Source organism: Puma concolor, chromosome A2 (assembly GCF_028749965.1).
Source record: "Puma concolor isolate L17-30 chromosome A2, mPumCon1.1.hap2, whole genome shotgun sequence".
NCBI classification, from domain to species: Eukaryota; Metazoa; Chordata; class Mammalia; order Carnivora; family Felidae; genus Puma; species Puma concolor.
In genome coordinates this window covers 46,348,926-46,363,326 of record NC_141668.1, presented here as the reverse complement: position 1 = coordinate 46,363,326, position 14,401 = coordinate 46,348,926, and the positions used below count along the sequence as shown (strand labels likewise).

The window sequence follows — 14,401 nt, the reverse complement described above, 5'->3', positions numbered from 1 at the left end:
GGGGATAGTGTTTAAATATGCCTTTAGAAGCACTCATAACAAATTTATCTACTTCTTATATCAAAAACCAAAATAAAAGATCAGACTGAATAAGTGTTAATGGATTTAAGGTAGTCTTTATTTTGAGGAAAATCCACAACATAAAACGATTGAGGAAAAAATGATGCATTTTTAGAGCACACCTCAAAAAACTAAGAAATACTGGACAGCTTCCAGCTTCAATTTGCAACCCACTAAGGCAGTCAGAAATTGCTCATCAATTTGATGATAAGTTTGAAGAGAGTAACTCTATTGCTGGACAGAACTTTGGGATTTTAAGACTTAGAGGGTGAAGTAAGTGTGGGTACTTACCACGTGTTTTTAGAAGTGGTAGTTTTAAAAATTGCGGTGATGTCCCGGTTGGATTAGAGGTAATTCATAAAACTACATTTATTTATGATTACATTGCCTGATTTGTTTAACTCCTATGAGAAAATAAATGATTCACTGGCATTTTTAGCTAAATGAAATTCGGTTTAAATTAAGCAAAATAGCTAACTGGCTTATTTGAACCCTGAAAGTTAACATTCGGGGTATTTCATGATTTTCTAATGTACACTTGAAAGGAGAGAACTAATTTGGGCTTTACTTGAATGTTCATAATATTATTATTACATGTAAACTAGTACACAAAATGCTTTCATAGGAAGCTATCTTTGACAACCTCAGAAGTATGTAAAATATGAATTTCCTCAAGGGGATTATATTGTATAAGAAAATTGTGCAATTATATGATTGTGGCTTAAGACTATCATAAGAACAAAGGTAAAAGTTCCCCATCACAACAAGACAAAATGGCACCAACACTTCTTTTTGTTGTTGTTTTAATGTTTATTTTTTTATTTTGTGAGAGAGAGCATGCACGCAAGGGACAGGCCGAGAGAGAGAGAGAAAGAGTCCCAAGCGGGCTCCACTCTATCAGTGCTTAGCCCAATGTGGGGCTCAATCTCACGACTGTGAGATCATGACCTGAGCTGAAATCAAGAGTTGGATGTTTAACCAACTGAGCCACTCAGGCGCTCTGACACTGACATTTCTCATTCAAGTTCAGTTAAAAACCAAACGAGCATTCCTGTATCCCTAGCCACTGTTTCCTAAAACCACAAAGATACGTTCCAAGGCTTAAAACAGAGATCTGATGCTTTAATAGTCATCATTCTATATTTTACTGAATTCTGAAGTGAAAAAAAATTTAATTCAAGATATCACGTATGAAATCATAATATCGTGGAGATATGAAGGGCCATGGCTAAACAAGTAGGAGACACGCACCATTGTCTGCCCTTCTGATCGCCTCCGCCAAAATCATTGAAACACCCGTAACTTGCATCTTAGAGCAATGTTTTGTTTTGTCCTCTTGTAGAATGGTCTCTGTGATGTTGATAGCTACAGAGGCAGCATTATTAATTCTGGAAATAGCTGGCCCAGAGAAGATCCCATGAGTAAAGATGGCATAAACTTTAGTGGCTTTGGTAGAGTGGCTTGACTGCAGTATATAGCATTTGTTGTCCACAAGGATGGCTACCTGATCTTTAATTAAGCACCAGTCCAAATCATGCTACCCACCTCCATGGCTCTCCTTCTTTCTCTGTGTGCCAAGGCCAACACCACATGCAGTCTGTCCGTGAATGATGCAGCCTCCTGCTTTGGGAGAAATGACAACACACATCCTCTGGTCGGCAATATTCTCTGGTTTCTCCATGTGAGTCACTCACAGGGATGGCAAAGAAGTCCTGGATGAGCAGCATGTAGGCCCACGGTAGTGATGTGATCTGCCCCAGCTACTGGAAGCACAGAATTATTTGGGAACATAGTACTTCTGGAGGTCATCCCAGGAAGCAAGTGGGGGAGCAGAGAAGTATGTGACGGGATGCGTTAATGCTGCTATGACAGCTAGGGCTCCCCCCCATTGAGATCCCTCCAGGAGACTGAGTAGAACACACCTGAGAATTACCCCTACCTAGAAGCAAGAGAGCTGGAATTTTTATCCATCAACTCCTGTCCCCGTTAGTCAAGAGTCACTCTTGGGGGCAGTAACTTCCAGGCATAGCATGTGTATGAGGCCAGAGAAAACCTTCAAACAGAATCGTGTGCTTGAGTAGGTAATTGATTTGACGCAGAAGCTGACCACCCAAGTTAAAAGTGACCTCCATGGTGGTCCAAGGGGCTATTGCAGGGAGCACTGACAGCATCTTTTACAGTTCCCAGAACCCACTCTACAGGCCGACCCCTCAACTTCCACAACTCAACCACAATCTCCTCTCTCAGATGTTCTTGTTGTCTATTTTAACTAGATTTTATCTGGATTGAAACAGTGATGGGGTGGGGAGTGGTTTCCCCATAGTGTGCATTGGGCTAGCACCCAGCAGTAGTTCAGGAAAGGACAAGACCTAACATGTGTTAAATACCCACTATAGGCCAGATTCTATACATACAAAGACTCAGGGTGATGCTCAAAACAGCCCTATGACATACATAATATCCTCCCAATTCTATATATGTATACATATCCATACACATACACATATACATATGAAAACTGAGACCTGGAGAGACAAGTAACTTACTCCATCTCGAATGGCTAGAAAGTGATAATGCCAACAAGCAAACCAAGTGTGCTTAACTCCAAAACCTCCTGCCTTTTCCTCCTAACACATAAAGAGAAACCAGAGTCTCTTCACCTCTCAGGAAAAACATTTCCCCTAGATCAAGAGACCCCGCTTAAATAATTCCTGAAAACTTCAGAAAGCTCCAGTTCTCCCAGAGCTTAGCGTGAAATAAACCTGATTGCCCAGCAAAACATCTTTTACTAATACTGAAATTGTACCTGACCCCTGAACTACATAAACCACTCCTTAATACACATCCACTCAACACAAAACCCTTTACATATCAGGCTATTTTTGCTGCTTTGAGTTTATATGAGGAGGAACTGCTGTGGAACAGGCCACAGGACAGAAAGCTACATAACCTTCCTCTAGGGGGACATTTCCCAGAAATTCAGCACCTATTAAGTGGAAAGAATCTGGGTGACGTGTGTGTGGCAGTATTTTCACGGGTCCATCATGCAACTTTTAAAACACTATGCCCAACACCTTGGTGGCATTTTAGAAAACTTCAGTGCCTTGGCATAGTCTGTCCCCACTACCTGGAATGCTTTTCCCCTTCCTGGGCAAACAACCACTGAAACTCAGCTCAATGATTATCTTTTCTGGAAAGCCTTTCCTGACCCCGTCCTAATGGAGGTGATCACTCTCCCCTTCCCTTTGTGCACCTACAGTCCCCTCTTTCCATTCCACCTCTAGCTGTCCATAGGGGCTCATTTGTGGTCCCCATCGCTATGGAAAATCCCTTAAGATTCTGCATTCTCCACCTGTAGTAATGTGAGCACCCAATCTGGATCTAGAAGAAAACCTGGGCCAAACCGTCCCACTGAGCATATCACTTCTTCCCCATCCTTTTCTCACCCCTTTGCTGGCACAGGTTGCCTCTTGCCTGACTCAATTTTCTCCACTAATTAAATGTCACACTTCTAGCAGCAATCACCAAGAGATGCTCTCCAGGCAATTCAGTAGAAGCAAAAATAAGGTCCTTCCCATTTCTTACTACCCTCTTGAGATGTTGATGGTGAGGCTGACTATAACTAATGACAAATAATAGGGTTGCCATGAGGAAGTATTAATGTGGCCCATGGCTCAAGGAGCAGCAATTAGGAGACAAAATGCCTTCCTTACTTCCCACTCCCACACCCTCCCCCGTCCACATGTTCCAAAAGCTAATGTATTCATCACACTGCATCACACTTAGGAGATCCCTCCTATCTTTCTGGCCAAGCAGGGAGCTTCTGAAAGGCAGACACAAAGTAAGTGCTCGACAAATGTTAGCTTTATTAATGAATTAATGATAACCATGAACAAAATTTGAAATCTCCCTGTTTCTTTCATTCCAAACTTAAAACTAATTGCTTTGTAAGTTCAGCCATTTTCTGATTAATAAAGGCCACTTTCTCAGTCTCATCCTAAAAATAAAAAAGCTTCCTACTCTGTTGTCACCACTTAATTCAACAAATATCTTTCGAGTCCCTTTGCCCAAGCACTGTGCTTTGTGATAAAAAATTCAAAGATAACTAAGAGCTCAATTCTCAGAGGAAATGTAATGGACTAAGTGGCAGGTAGCTTAAATTGTTGAAATGGAATTGCTGTGATGGAAAAATGATAAAAAAATAAGTTGATCCAGAGTCTCTTTAAATAGTAGCGATAACTACTGCCATTTATTGAGCACTTACTATATGATTGAAACTATACTGGATGCTTTACATATATTATCTTCGTTAATTTTTACAATTCCAAGAGGTGGTTATTCTTCCCAAATTACAAATGAGCGAATTGAGGCCAAAGACAGTAAATAGCCACCTAAATTCACACAACTAATAAAGGATTGATTGGGATTAGAGTCCAGGTAAATCTGATTCTGGAGCCCTTGTTTTTATCTACTTTATACTTAAGTTTTTTACAGTAAAAAAAGGGCACCTCAAGTAGAAAATGTGAATGAAAATAGATTCCTCTTTGTCAAAAATCAGTGTAAAATAATAACAATTTAACCCTTTACCTACCCTTGTGGTGTGATTCAACAGTAAGTACAGCAGAGTGGAAGCCCAGAAACCTCACTTTGAAGCTGGATTTGGGAAAAACACAAAAGCCTGGACTTTAGCAACAAACTGCCTGGTCTACAATGCACTCTGGTGGCCAGTTGGTGTCATTCATGGTTATTTTTAAATTTAAGAATGAGATTGTCAACAACCAAAGATTCAGTCAGGGTCAACCTTGGATAAAGTAGATTAAATCTGGGGCGCCTGGGTGTCTCAGTAGGTTAAGCATCTGACTTCGGCTCAGTTCATGATCTCATGGTCCGTGAGTTTGAGCCCCGCGTCGGGCTCTGTGCTGACAGCTCAGAGCCTGGAGCCTGCTTCGGATTCTGTGTCTCCCTCTCTCTGTTCCTCCTCCACTCGCACTCTGTCTCTCTCTCTCTCTCAAAAATAAATAAAGATTAAAAAAAAAAAAAGTAGATTAAATCTGTCAAAATGTTTCAATATTTAGCCCTTATTCTGTTTTTGATACTTGGAAACAACCACCTTCAAGTAGTTTCCTCTGTCTTATTCCCATTAGTCTGACTGCTAGTCTAACACAGGACTTACTTATTAAGTAGTAATCAATTACTAGTTAATTTCAGTAAGAAACATTGAGGAATACAAAAACTTGTGGGTTAAAGTGGAAGGATGAACAGGATATTTGCAACAGGTCTTGGATAGTCACCACATAAAATATTTAGTAAAAACGGAGGAAAATGTAACTTTACAACGGAAAAAGGTGGCAAATATCAAAGCTCAAGATTAACAACATTAGAAATGGAACTAGTCGACGTAATGTGCAATGAGATGCACTCGGAAGGATAGCATTCCTCCTGTGACACACGTCAGAAATGCACACTCTGAGCTTACTCATGAGGAGACAACAAACAAATCCAATTTGAGGAATCTTTTACAATGGCTAGTCTGCAACCTTCAGAAATGTTGGAGTCATAAAAGTCAAGGAAAGACTGAAGAACTGTTAAATTGAAGGAGATTGGAGAAACCTGACAACTGAATACAGCACATGATCCAGGCCTAGATCCTTTTGCCATGAACACTGTTACAGCAACTGATGAAAGTTGAGTCGGGTCTGAGTGTTTCTGATTCCTGCAACTTTTCTTCAGTGAGTCTGAATATATATATTTTATAAAATACGATTTTATTTTACAAAATACAGTTTTGTAAAGTGTATATTTACAATGTATATTTTACAAAATACAATTTGAAAAATAAAAAGCCCCCTGCATAGGCATCCCTCTTTTGACTTATAATAATTTCACTAACATTCTTCTCACGTTCAATCCTAGAAGATCTCATATTTCCTTTACAATAAGGGCCCCCCTTTTTTTTAACTGATAGAAATCTACCACACCTCTGTGGGTGAAGCTGCAGTTTTGTACCCTGAAATCTAAAGATATGATTGGAACTTGTGTAATCAACAAATCAATGCTCAAGAAAGAAATTGAGACCACCTAGATAGGAAGTGACCCCCAAACCTATGGACAAATTCCTCCTTGGTCCAAAGTCCAACATTTGAGGCAGCAGATGAATCATTGCCTACCAAGGCTTGGCACTAACAATGTAAACTAGAACTCCACCAGTACTCCATAGCACACAGGGAACTTAGCTGCCTGGCAGTTTAAATGCAGCAAAAACTGTTCTCTCCACTAACACAACCACTAACATATACAGATTCTCTATCATCGGATCCTTGCTTTAGTCACACCTGCTTTAAAAGCTGTATCTGCACCAATCTACACTCTAAGGTGTGGGGATAAGCTTAGGAACCCCCCAGGTTTACACCAATGGGTTGACAAGGCATAAAGAAATACAAATTCATGAAACGCTCACACCTGAGTTTGGGTAAACCAGATTGGCACCCCAAGGATAGGCGGTGCAAAGGCACCCCAAAATAGTGAGGGGGTGCAGAGCCCCCAGAATAGAGAGAGGCAAAGACCTAAAATAGGAACAGGCACAAAGGTGCCCAATACAGAGGTGTATGAAATAAACAAGATTAGATGTTCAGGGTGGAAGCACCCCCAATTTAGTACTGTAGCAGAAAGCTGTTTTCACAGGATAGGGCCAGATTAGGTAAATTGGTGAATTGGACTATGTACCGCTGTGCTGCAGGCAAAGCAACCCAGAGCAGAGATGGTTAACCAAAGAAAAGGTGCCTTATTCACCCTGAGGTTATTTCCCCTATCTGTCTCATCCCCCTAGGGTAGCTAAGATAAACAGAGGTGCTGCCTCATATCTGCTGTAAACAACCTTCAACCCAACTGCCCGGTGCCTGGAGTTTGTTTTGTATTAACCCAAACCCCTAACCCCAAATATCTTCAAGACCCCTTTCCCTCACGTTCACAAGTTAATGTTCACAGATTCATGGTCTCTTTGTGCACATCCATCGCCATGTTTGTAAGCCTTCTGATCCTAATAAAAATGGGGGAAGGACCCTTATTCGGGGCTCTTGTCTGTTCCCAGACATTAGCCATCTCTCGCTTTTCATCTTGCATTTCGCTCTCTTGCTAGACAAGAGAGAACTTTAGAGTCTACGACACTAAGGCTGTGGGTCTCAAGCTTTGATGAGGATTAGAATTAGCTGGGGAATTGGGGAACTCCATAAAAATACACAGGCCCAAGGCCCTATCCCACTTCAATAAGCCTGGACCTCTGTGTTCTTTACTGGCTCTCCAAGTGATTCTGATAGCAGTTTTCAAACCAAAATTTGAGAAAAACTTACACAAGTCACCAATGCCAGCATAGCTTCTGCCTTTGCTGCCCTCATTTTTGCTGAGGCCTCCATCACTTTAGGGCCCAGCACATGCAGCCCTGCCTCCAGAGAGGAAACAACACCTGTGTAAAAACAGCCACTCACCAGCAACCTGCCAAAGTGAAAATCCTATATGGCCAACACCTAACACGAGAACATTTCAGCTTCAAACTAACCATTCTACTCTACTGGAATACTCACAGTATTTTCTTCCCCAATTTTATTGTCTAGACACAGTGCTCCTCACCCATGCATCAAACATGAGGGAATTTTAAAGGGCCCAATAAATAGTATCTCTATTGTAGAACAGTGGTTCTTAACTATGGGTGATTATTTTGCTCTCAGATGACAATTGGCACCATCTGGAGCCATTTTTGTCACAACTGGGGAAAGGGAAGAAGAGGAAGGATGCTACTGGGATCTAGTGAATAGAGCCAGGGATGCTGCTAAAGATCCTACAATACACAGGACAGCCCCTACAACTAAGAGTTACCCAAAAATGTCGAGACCCTTATTTAGGGTAGTACCCATTCTAAAACGAATTGCGGCATTAAGACAAAAACAGCAGCAGATGGGAGGCCTACCATCATCTTTATTACTGTTAAGACTAGATTAAGAAGTATCATTTACCCGTAGGCTAGTGAACTTCCTGTTACTGAACCCCAGAAATAGACTCATCTACCTTGCCGACTAAGTAATTGTATGCCTCTCTAAGTGAGGTCAGGCTTCTCTAAAACTCCTAGCATGTTGGAACTAAGAACATGTGCTCCTTGAAGGCTAATTCTTAGGGGGGAAAAATGAAGAGTGGAGTATGACCACCCATTTCCCATAGGATAGTGAATAAAAGGGTGAAAAGGGGGCACTATTACATTTGACCCCCCTCCAAAGAGAAAAAATAACAGGAGAAAAGCATTCCCCAACAAGGGCCAGAAGTGGCGAGGTGGGGCAACAGACTCCTAGTAGCTCCTGAGAACCAACTGCTAAATCCAAGTTTGCAAGCTTGTGGTTAAACCCTTGGCAGCTTGAAATCAGCCACAGTAGGAGTATTTATACCGGGTGAGGGTGGGGGAGGCACAAAGCAGTGCTTTGTTTTGGAAAATAAATTTGGATTGAAAAATAAAGAGGGGCACCTGCCTGGTTCAGTCAGTGGAGCATGCAACTCTTGATCTCGGGGTTGTGAGTTCGAGCGCCACTTTGGGTGTAAGGATCACTTAAAAATAAAATGTTAAAAAGAAATTTTTAAGAAAAAAAAAAAGAAAGGTGGATCCTTTTTTGTTGTGGAAACACTAAAATTGAAGATGGATGCAAGATTTAAATGAAACAAAAATAACAAAACTGTATCTAATCATAGCAAAGAGGGTCTTTCTAATCCATGTGTACCAATGATAAAAATCATAAAGGATGAGATCAACACATGACTACATAAAAGCACATTTACGCCAAAAAAAAAAAAAAAAAGTACCAAAAAGAGACAAATTATAAACCGGGGAAATTACCTGCAAAATACATGACTAAGAGTAAACTCTTGGGGCGCCCGGGTGGCGCAGTCGGTTAAGCGTCCGACTTCAGCCAGGTCACGATTTCGCGGTCCGGGAATTCGAGCCCCGCGTCAGGCTCTGGGCTGATGGCTCAGAGCCTGGAGCCTGTTTCCGATTCTGTGTCTCCCTCTCTCTCTGCCCCTCCCCCGTTCATGCTCTGTCTCTCTCTGTCCCAAAAAAATAAATAAACGTTGAAAAAAAAAAATTTAAGAGTAAACTCTTTAACAATTCTTACAAATTAGTAAGAAAAAGACAAGCATCCCAATGGCAAAAGCCTCAGAAGTAATTCACAAAATACAAAGGAGTTCAAAATTAATAATGAAAACTTTAAACATACTAGGTTTTGCCTATCACAGTGGCAAAGCGAGACGGTAGAGCATAGCCAACATTGGTAAGTATGTAGAGTACTATGGAAAAAAATACCATGAAAAACTGCTGGCAAAGTGTAGGATGGTACAAACTTTTTGTTGGCAACACTATAACCTTTGACCTCACATTATGAATTTCTTCTAAGAAAAATAAAAATGTAGGGGCACCTGGGTGGCTCAGTCAGTTGAGCCTCCGACTTCGGCTCGGGTCATGATCTCAAAGCTCATGATTTTGAGCCCTGCTTCGGGCTCTATGCTGACGGCTTGGAGCCTGGAGCCTGCTGTGTCTCCCTCTCTCTCTGCCCCTCCCTCACTCACTGTCTCTCTCTCAAAAACAAACACTGAAATTTTTTTTTAAAAATTGAAAAGAAAAATATATATAGACTACTATGGGCAATAATAAAAATCAGCTAAATTATGGTAAATCATTTAATGAAATACAATGCAAACATTGATGTTACTGAAATGACATGGAAAGATGTGCACCACTTAAATTTTTTTAAAAAGTCTTAAATGGGGCTACAGAATGGTGTATTCAGGATGAGCACGTTTTTGTAAAAATAATGTGCATGAGTGTACTGAGAAAGTCTAAGAAGGTATACAGCAAAGCGTAATGAATATTTTCCTTTTTACTTATCTCTATTTCTACAATGTGCATGTTACCTGTATATTTTGTTTTTTATTATTGAAGTATAGTTGATATACAATAGTTATACTAGTTTCAGGTGTACAACATAATGGTTCAACAATTCTAAACATTACACTATGCTCACCACTATGAGTGACTACACCATCTGTCATCATGTTATTATATTATTGACAATATTCCCTATGCTGTTACTTTCCACCTCTGTAACTTATTTATTTTATAACTAGAAGTTTGCTTGTTTTGGGGGGGTGTGGGGGGTTGTTTTTTGTTTTTTTGAGAGTGAGCGCATGCATGAGGGGCAGAGAGAGGGAGCAAGAGAGAGAATCCCAAACAGGCTCCACCCTATCAGAGCAGAGCCTGACGCAGGGCTCAAACTCAGGAACTATGAGATCATGACTTGAGCTGAAATCAAGAGTCAGACCCTTAACCAACTGAGCCACCCAGGTGCCTGCCCCAGTTTGCTTGTTTTTAATAGGAGTTAATGGAACTTAAGTTCGATAGAAAAATCATTTCAAAGCATCAAGAGTTTAAATGGAATTCTGTAAGTAATCATTTCAGGTTTTTCAAACACAACTGTTCAAAATCAAAGCGTGTCATTTTGTTCGGAACAATTTTTGAGAATCAAATGGTCACGTACCTGAGTAAGAAAATGGACATAAAATGACAGGAAAGCAAGTGACAAAATAACTACAATACTTGTTACACTGGCTATTGCAGCACAAAAAATAAAATGACAATTAACCAAAAACATTTTTATTTTCGTCTTCAAAGAACAAACTGTTCTTCTTTTTCCAAGATAATAATGATTAACTTACAAAAATGGGCATTTACAATGCATCTTCAAAACATTTCCCTTCAACGGGAAACTTAGATTTACAGAATCCAAACATTAAAAGGTTAAAAAAAAAATTCTATTTTGTTGTCATTATAAAACTAAACAGAGTTAAGTCAAGGAAATCCATTCATACTTCAGGTCCTTCTCCTCCAGGAACCAGCTGCATAGAAGGAAAAAGAGTTTATTAATAACACCACCACCCGCACCATCTAAAAACCCTTCCTCATCAATCCAAGCCACTTGCGCCTCTCTGCACCTCCCTCACATTCCCATTTTCTCCGGGTCATCACTTCTGTTTACAGTTCCCAACATCATCAATTAATACTCAGAGCCTAAACAATGATTCTTGGCAAACTAAAAGATTAAATAGCCCAAGCAAACTAACTTTTAAGCCTAAAGTCATCTCCAGCAGCTCAGCTTTAGAGCCTTGATCACGAGAGCATCTCCTTCCCAACTTAAGCGCCACTGAGACATGAACATCTCATCAAGCAAGGTAATCTGTAATCCTTGCCCCACAAAAATGCGCTAACATCTAAATAAAACAGCTTTACTGTGTCTTACCATTGTTATATTATTTCCATTTAACAAAATCTGATCTAATTTAGTGATCCTTCTTCCTTCTGGTGTGATTTCACTAAATGAAGAGATAAAATAGAGTCAGGATAAACAATGATAATCAAAGCCAACATTTTGACCCCTAAAAAGGTTTTTCCTGTATATAAATGAATGTGAGGTCAAGCAATTACATCAGTAGTTTTAAGAGGCAATGGTTATTGACTGAATGATGTACATTCTTCCCCAAAGGCAACACAGTGAACTGACTGGCTTGAGATCCACACTCACTGGGACTGACCTTCATAAAAGCTGAAACTTGCCAAAGAGATCAAATATGAAATGAAATATTTACTAGCCTCCCTTTTTTACTATTACTTACCACTAATCCCTATCTGTTAAACAAATCTTTAATCAATTCAATTTTGAAAGCAGTTACTAGTCATGATCTTTGTAACTAATATAATGGAACAAGCATTTACATTTTATGCTATACATAGCTAAATGCTCTTATTATCAGTACCTTGATTTGCTTCAGCCCAAAGATTCCTGGCAGTTTTGAATATTTTTTACTTTAAAGCTCTGTCTCCATTAACTTCCTAACAATTCATTAATAATTACATCATGGCTATAACTGTGTTCCAATTTTACTAGCATCCAGTTTTATCAGTAGACAAAATTTCTACCTTCAAGGTATTTCTAACAGGCAATGTTTTCCCACAAATCATTTTCAACTCATTAATACTAAAATTACTTTAAAGAAAGATTTCCCCCAATTCTTTAATTTTTTAACACTACTCACAACTCAGTGACATCCTCCAGTACCATATCTGAAATTTGGTGTTAAGGAAATAAATATACCAGGTTGAATTTACTCTGGCTTCTGCCTTTATTCAGTTTTAGTTACAATGTTTAACACAATAGCTCAAATGCAAAATACATGTCAGTGGTAGGAACTTTACCTTCTTTCAGTATATGCACCTCTTAAAACACTATCACAAGTTCCCTGAGAAGAAATTTTTATTATAATAATCAGTAAGAATTGACTGTTGATATTCTTACTTCTGTTCTTAAATACTGAAGAAAAACCCACACCACCACCATCCTTTTAAAAGGATACTGACAAAGTCATCAAATCCCAAAAGCGTGCCAACAATCTCTTTATCACTCTTCATCACAATGTGAATTCTTGATCCTATACATTTGTCCACAAGTTCTTTATTTAAAAAAAAAAAAAGAAAGAAGAAAAAAAGAGGGGGTAGAGAAAAAAAGATTATTTTACCATTTCTTCAACAAATATTTAACTGTCTACTGGGACTTGTTCCTTGCATGCGGTGAAAGATAAACCGGGAAAAGTATTCATTCAAAATTGTACATTTTATACTACATAGCTCTGTTGCATAATCAACAGAAAAATTTTCTGTATTCACTACTTACCTCCCCTTTGTTGAAATTTATCACAGTCGTGGTTTTATGTTATTGTAGGTTGTTTGATTAATCTATGAACCTCCTCCCCCTCAGAGTCTAAACCCCGTTTTCGCATGTCTATTTCCCCAATGGGCAATGCCTGACATATACTAAGTATTCAAAAAGAGTCTCTCGAATGAAGAAATGAAAACTTTTAAATCATGGCCACCTCCGATAACTCAAATGAACTCTTTAGCTACAAAATACTGGAAGATAGAGGCACAACCGTCTTTACCAGAGATTTCTTCCTGTCATCATTTCTGTGCTCTGGACGCAGTTGAGTTTAGCTGACTTAGCATTACTTGGCATGATGTTTATTTACTTGTCCCGTGTTCTATCTCTTCCAATGCTATGTGCTATCTGAAACCAACGGATGTGATTTAAATTTGCCGAACAGTGCCCAGCCATTGCGTCTAGTGCACACAGCCTCAGTGACAAAACTAGTTTCCAGATCTCCCTTTTAGGCTCATTCCAGACGCCAGCGCTTCTCTCAAGAACTAGCCAGACTAACTGCAGGGTCTAATCCGGAGCCTAAATACCAAGTTGAGGAGTGGGTAGGATACCCATGACTGTAGAGGCGAGCCCACAACAAAGAAGGCCGAGGACACATTCACTAACTGTGGACCTTTTTGGGTGACGGTTTGGTTGGGGAGTCACAAGTTCCCGCCTCAAGAACTCCTACCACGCTTAAAAGGCTTGAGCGGTTGGGGAAAGCAGACTTGGGAGCTTAGAAACCAGCCCCGGAAAAGTAAAGCGGTTGTTCCAACACAATTTCCTAACACTCGGCTAAGGGCTACTTCGGCTGCAGACCCTCGGCCCCCAATGCTTAGCTTGAGCTCTCCGGGTCCCCCTCCATACAGGACAACGATTACCTAGAGGAAGCAGCTGCGACGGGTTAGTGGTAGCGTTCGCCGCCATGGCTACGCCGGAAGTGGCCTGCGTGTATCGACGTTAGGACGGCGAGTTTGAAAGAGCGCGCTTCCGCTCTCACCCCCAACCCGCGCAGTCCGGGCAGGCTCTACCAATCTGAGGCCGAACATGCGATCCAGCCAGTCCACGCGAGTCGAGCCCAGTCAGTTCTTTCCGCGGTCCTGAGATCTCGGGAAGTATTTCTGTCCAAGGGACGTGGTGCGGCCTCAGCAGATATCTGCATTCCCCAGGCAGTTTCCGACAGACTTTAAAGGTACTGCCTTGTGAATAAATTCTTCCTGAACCTGAAAGGTTTTGCAAATTAGGAAAACCTTTGAGTCGTCTTATTTTATCCTATAAAGTTGCATCTCATCTCAAGTCAGGATCTTTTGTCGGACCAAATCAATTCGTTTTTCCCGCCACCAATTCACTGTGTTACAATTTTTGTAAAAACTGTTTTCTAAAGAATCAACCGCTTTTAAAAGTCCAGTGAATTGAAAACCCACAACCAGCATTTATTTTTAACTTTTCTAGGGTGGAAATTTTAAATACGTTTTCTTTTTATTTCTTCTACTTTATTTAATTTATAGGAGTCTGATTTATTTTAGACTTTGTATTCACTTTCAACAGATACTTACTGTTTTGTC

At 40.2% G+C, this 14,401-nt stretch overlaps 1 protein-coding gene and 1 pseudogene across 1 annotated transcript; both read right to left on the bottom strand.

The window, feature by feature from the left end:
• Window positions 1-1,236: 1,236 nt before the first annotated feature.
• On the bottom strand, window positions 1,237-3,671 carry LOC112866378 (ribose-phosphate pyrophosphokinase 2 pseudogene; annotated as a pseudogene).
• A 7,057-nt stretch (window positions 3,672-10,728) lies between these two features.
• Window positions 10,729-13,833, bottom strand: LSM5 (LSM5 homolog, U6 small nuclear RNA and mRNA degradation associated). Its single transcript, XM_025929723.2, has 5 exons — window positions 13,718-13,833; window positions 12,499-12,594; window positions 12,181-12,208; window positions 11,388-11,460; window positions 10,729-10,986 (listed from the first exon to the last, which is right to left on the bottom strand). Exons 1-5 carry the CDS (start codon window positions 13,761-13,763, stop codon window positions 10,954-10,956), a joined length of 276 nt encoding a protein of 91 aa, XP_025785508.1. The 5' UTR covers window positions 13,764-13,833; the 3' UTR covers window positions 10,729-10,953.
• Between the last annotated feature and the right edge of the window lie 568 nt (window positions 13,834-14,401).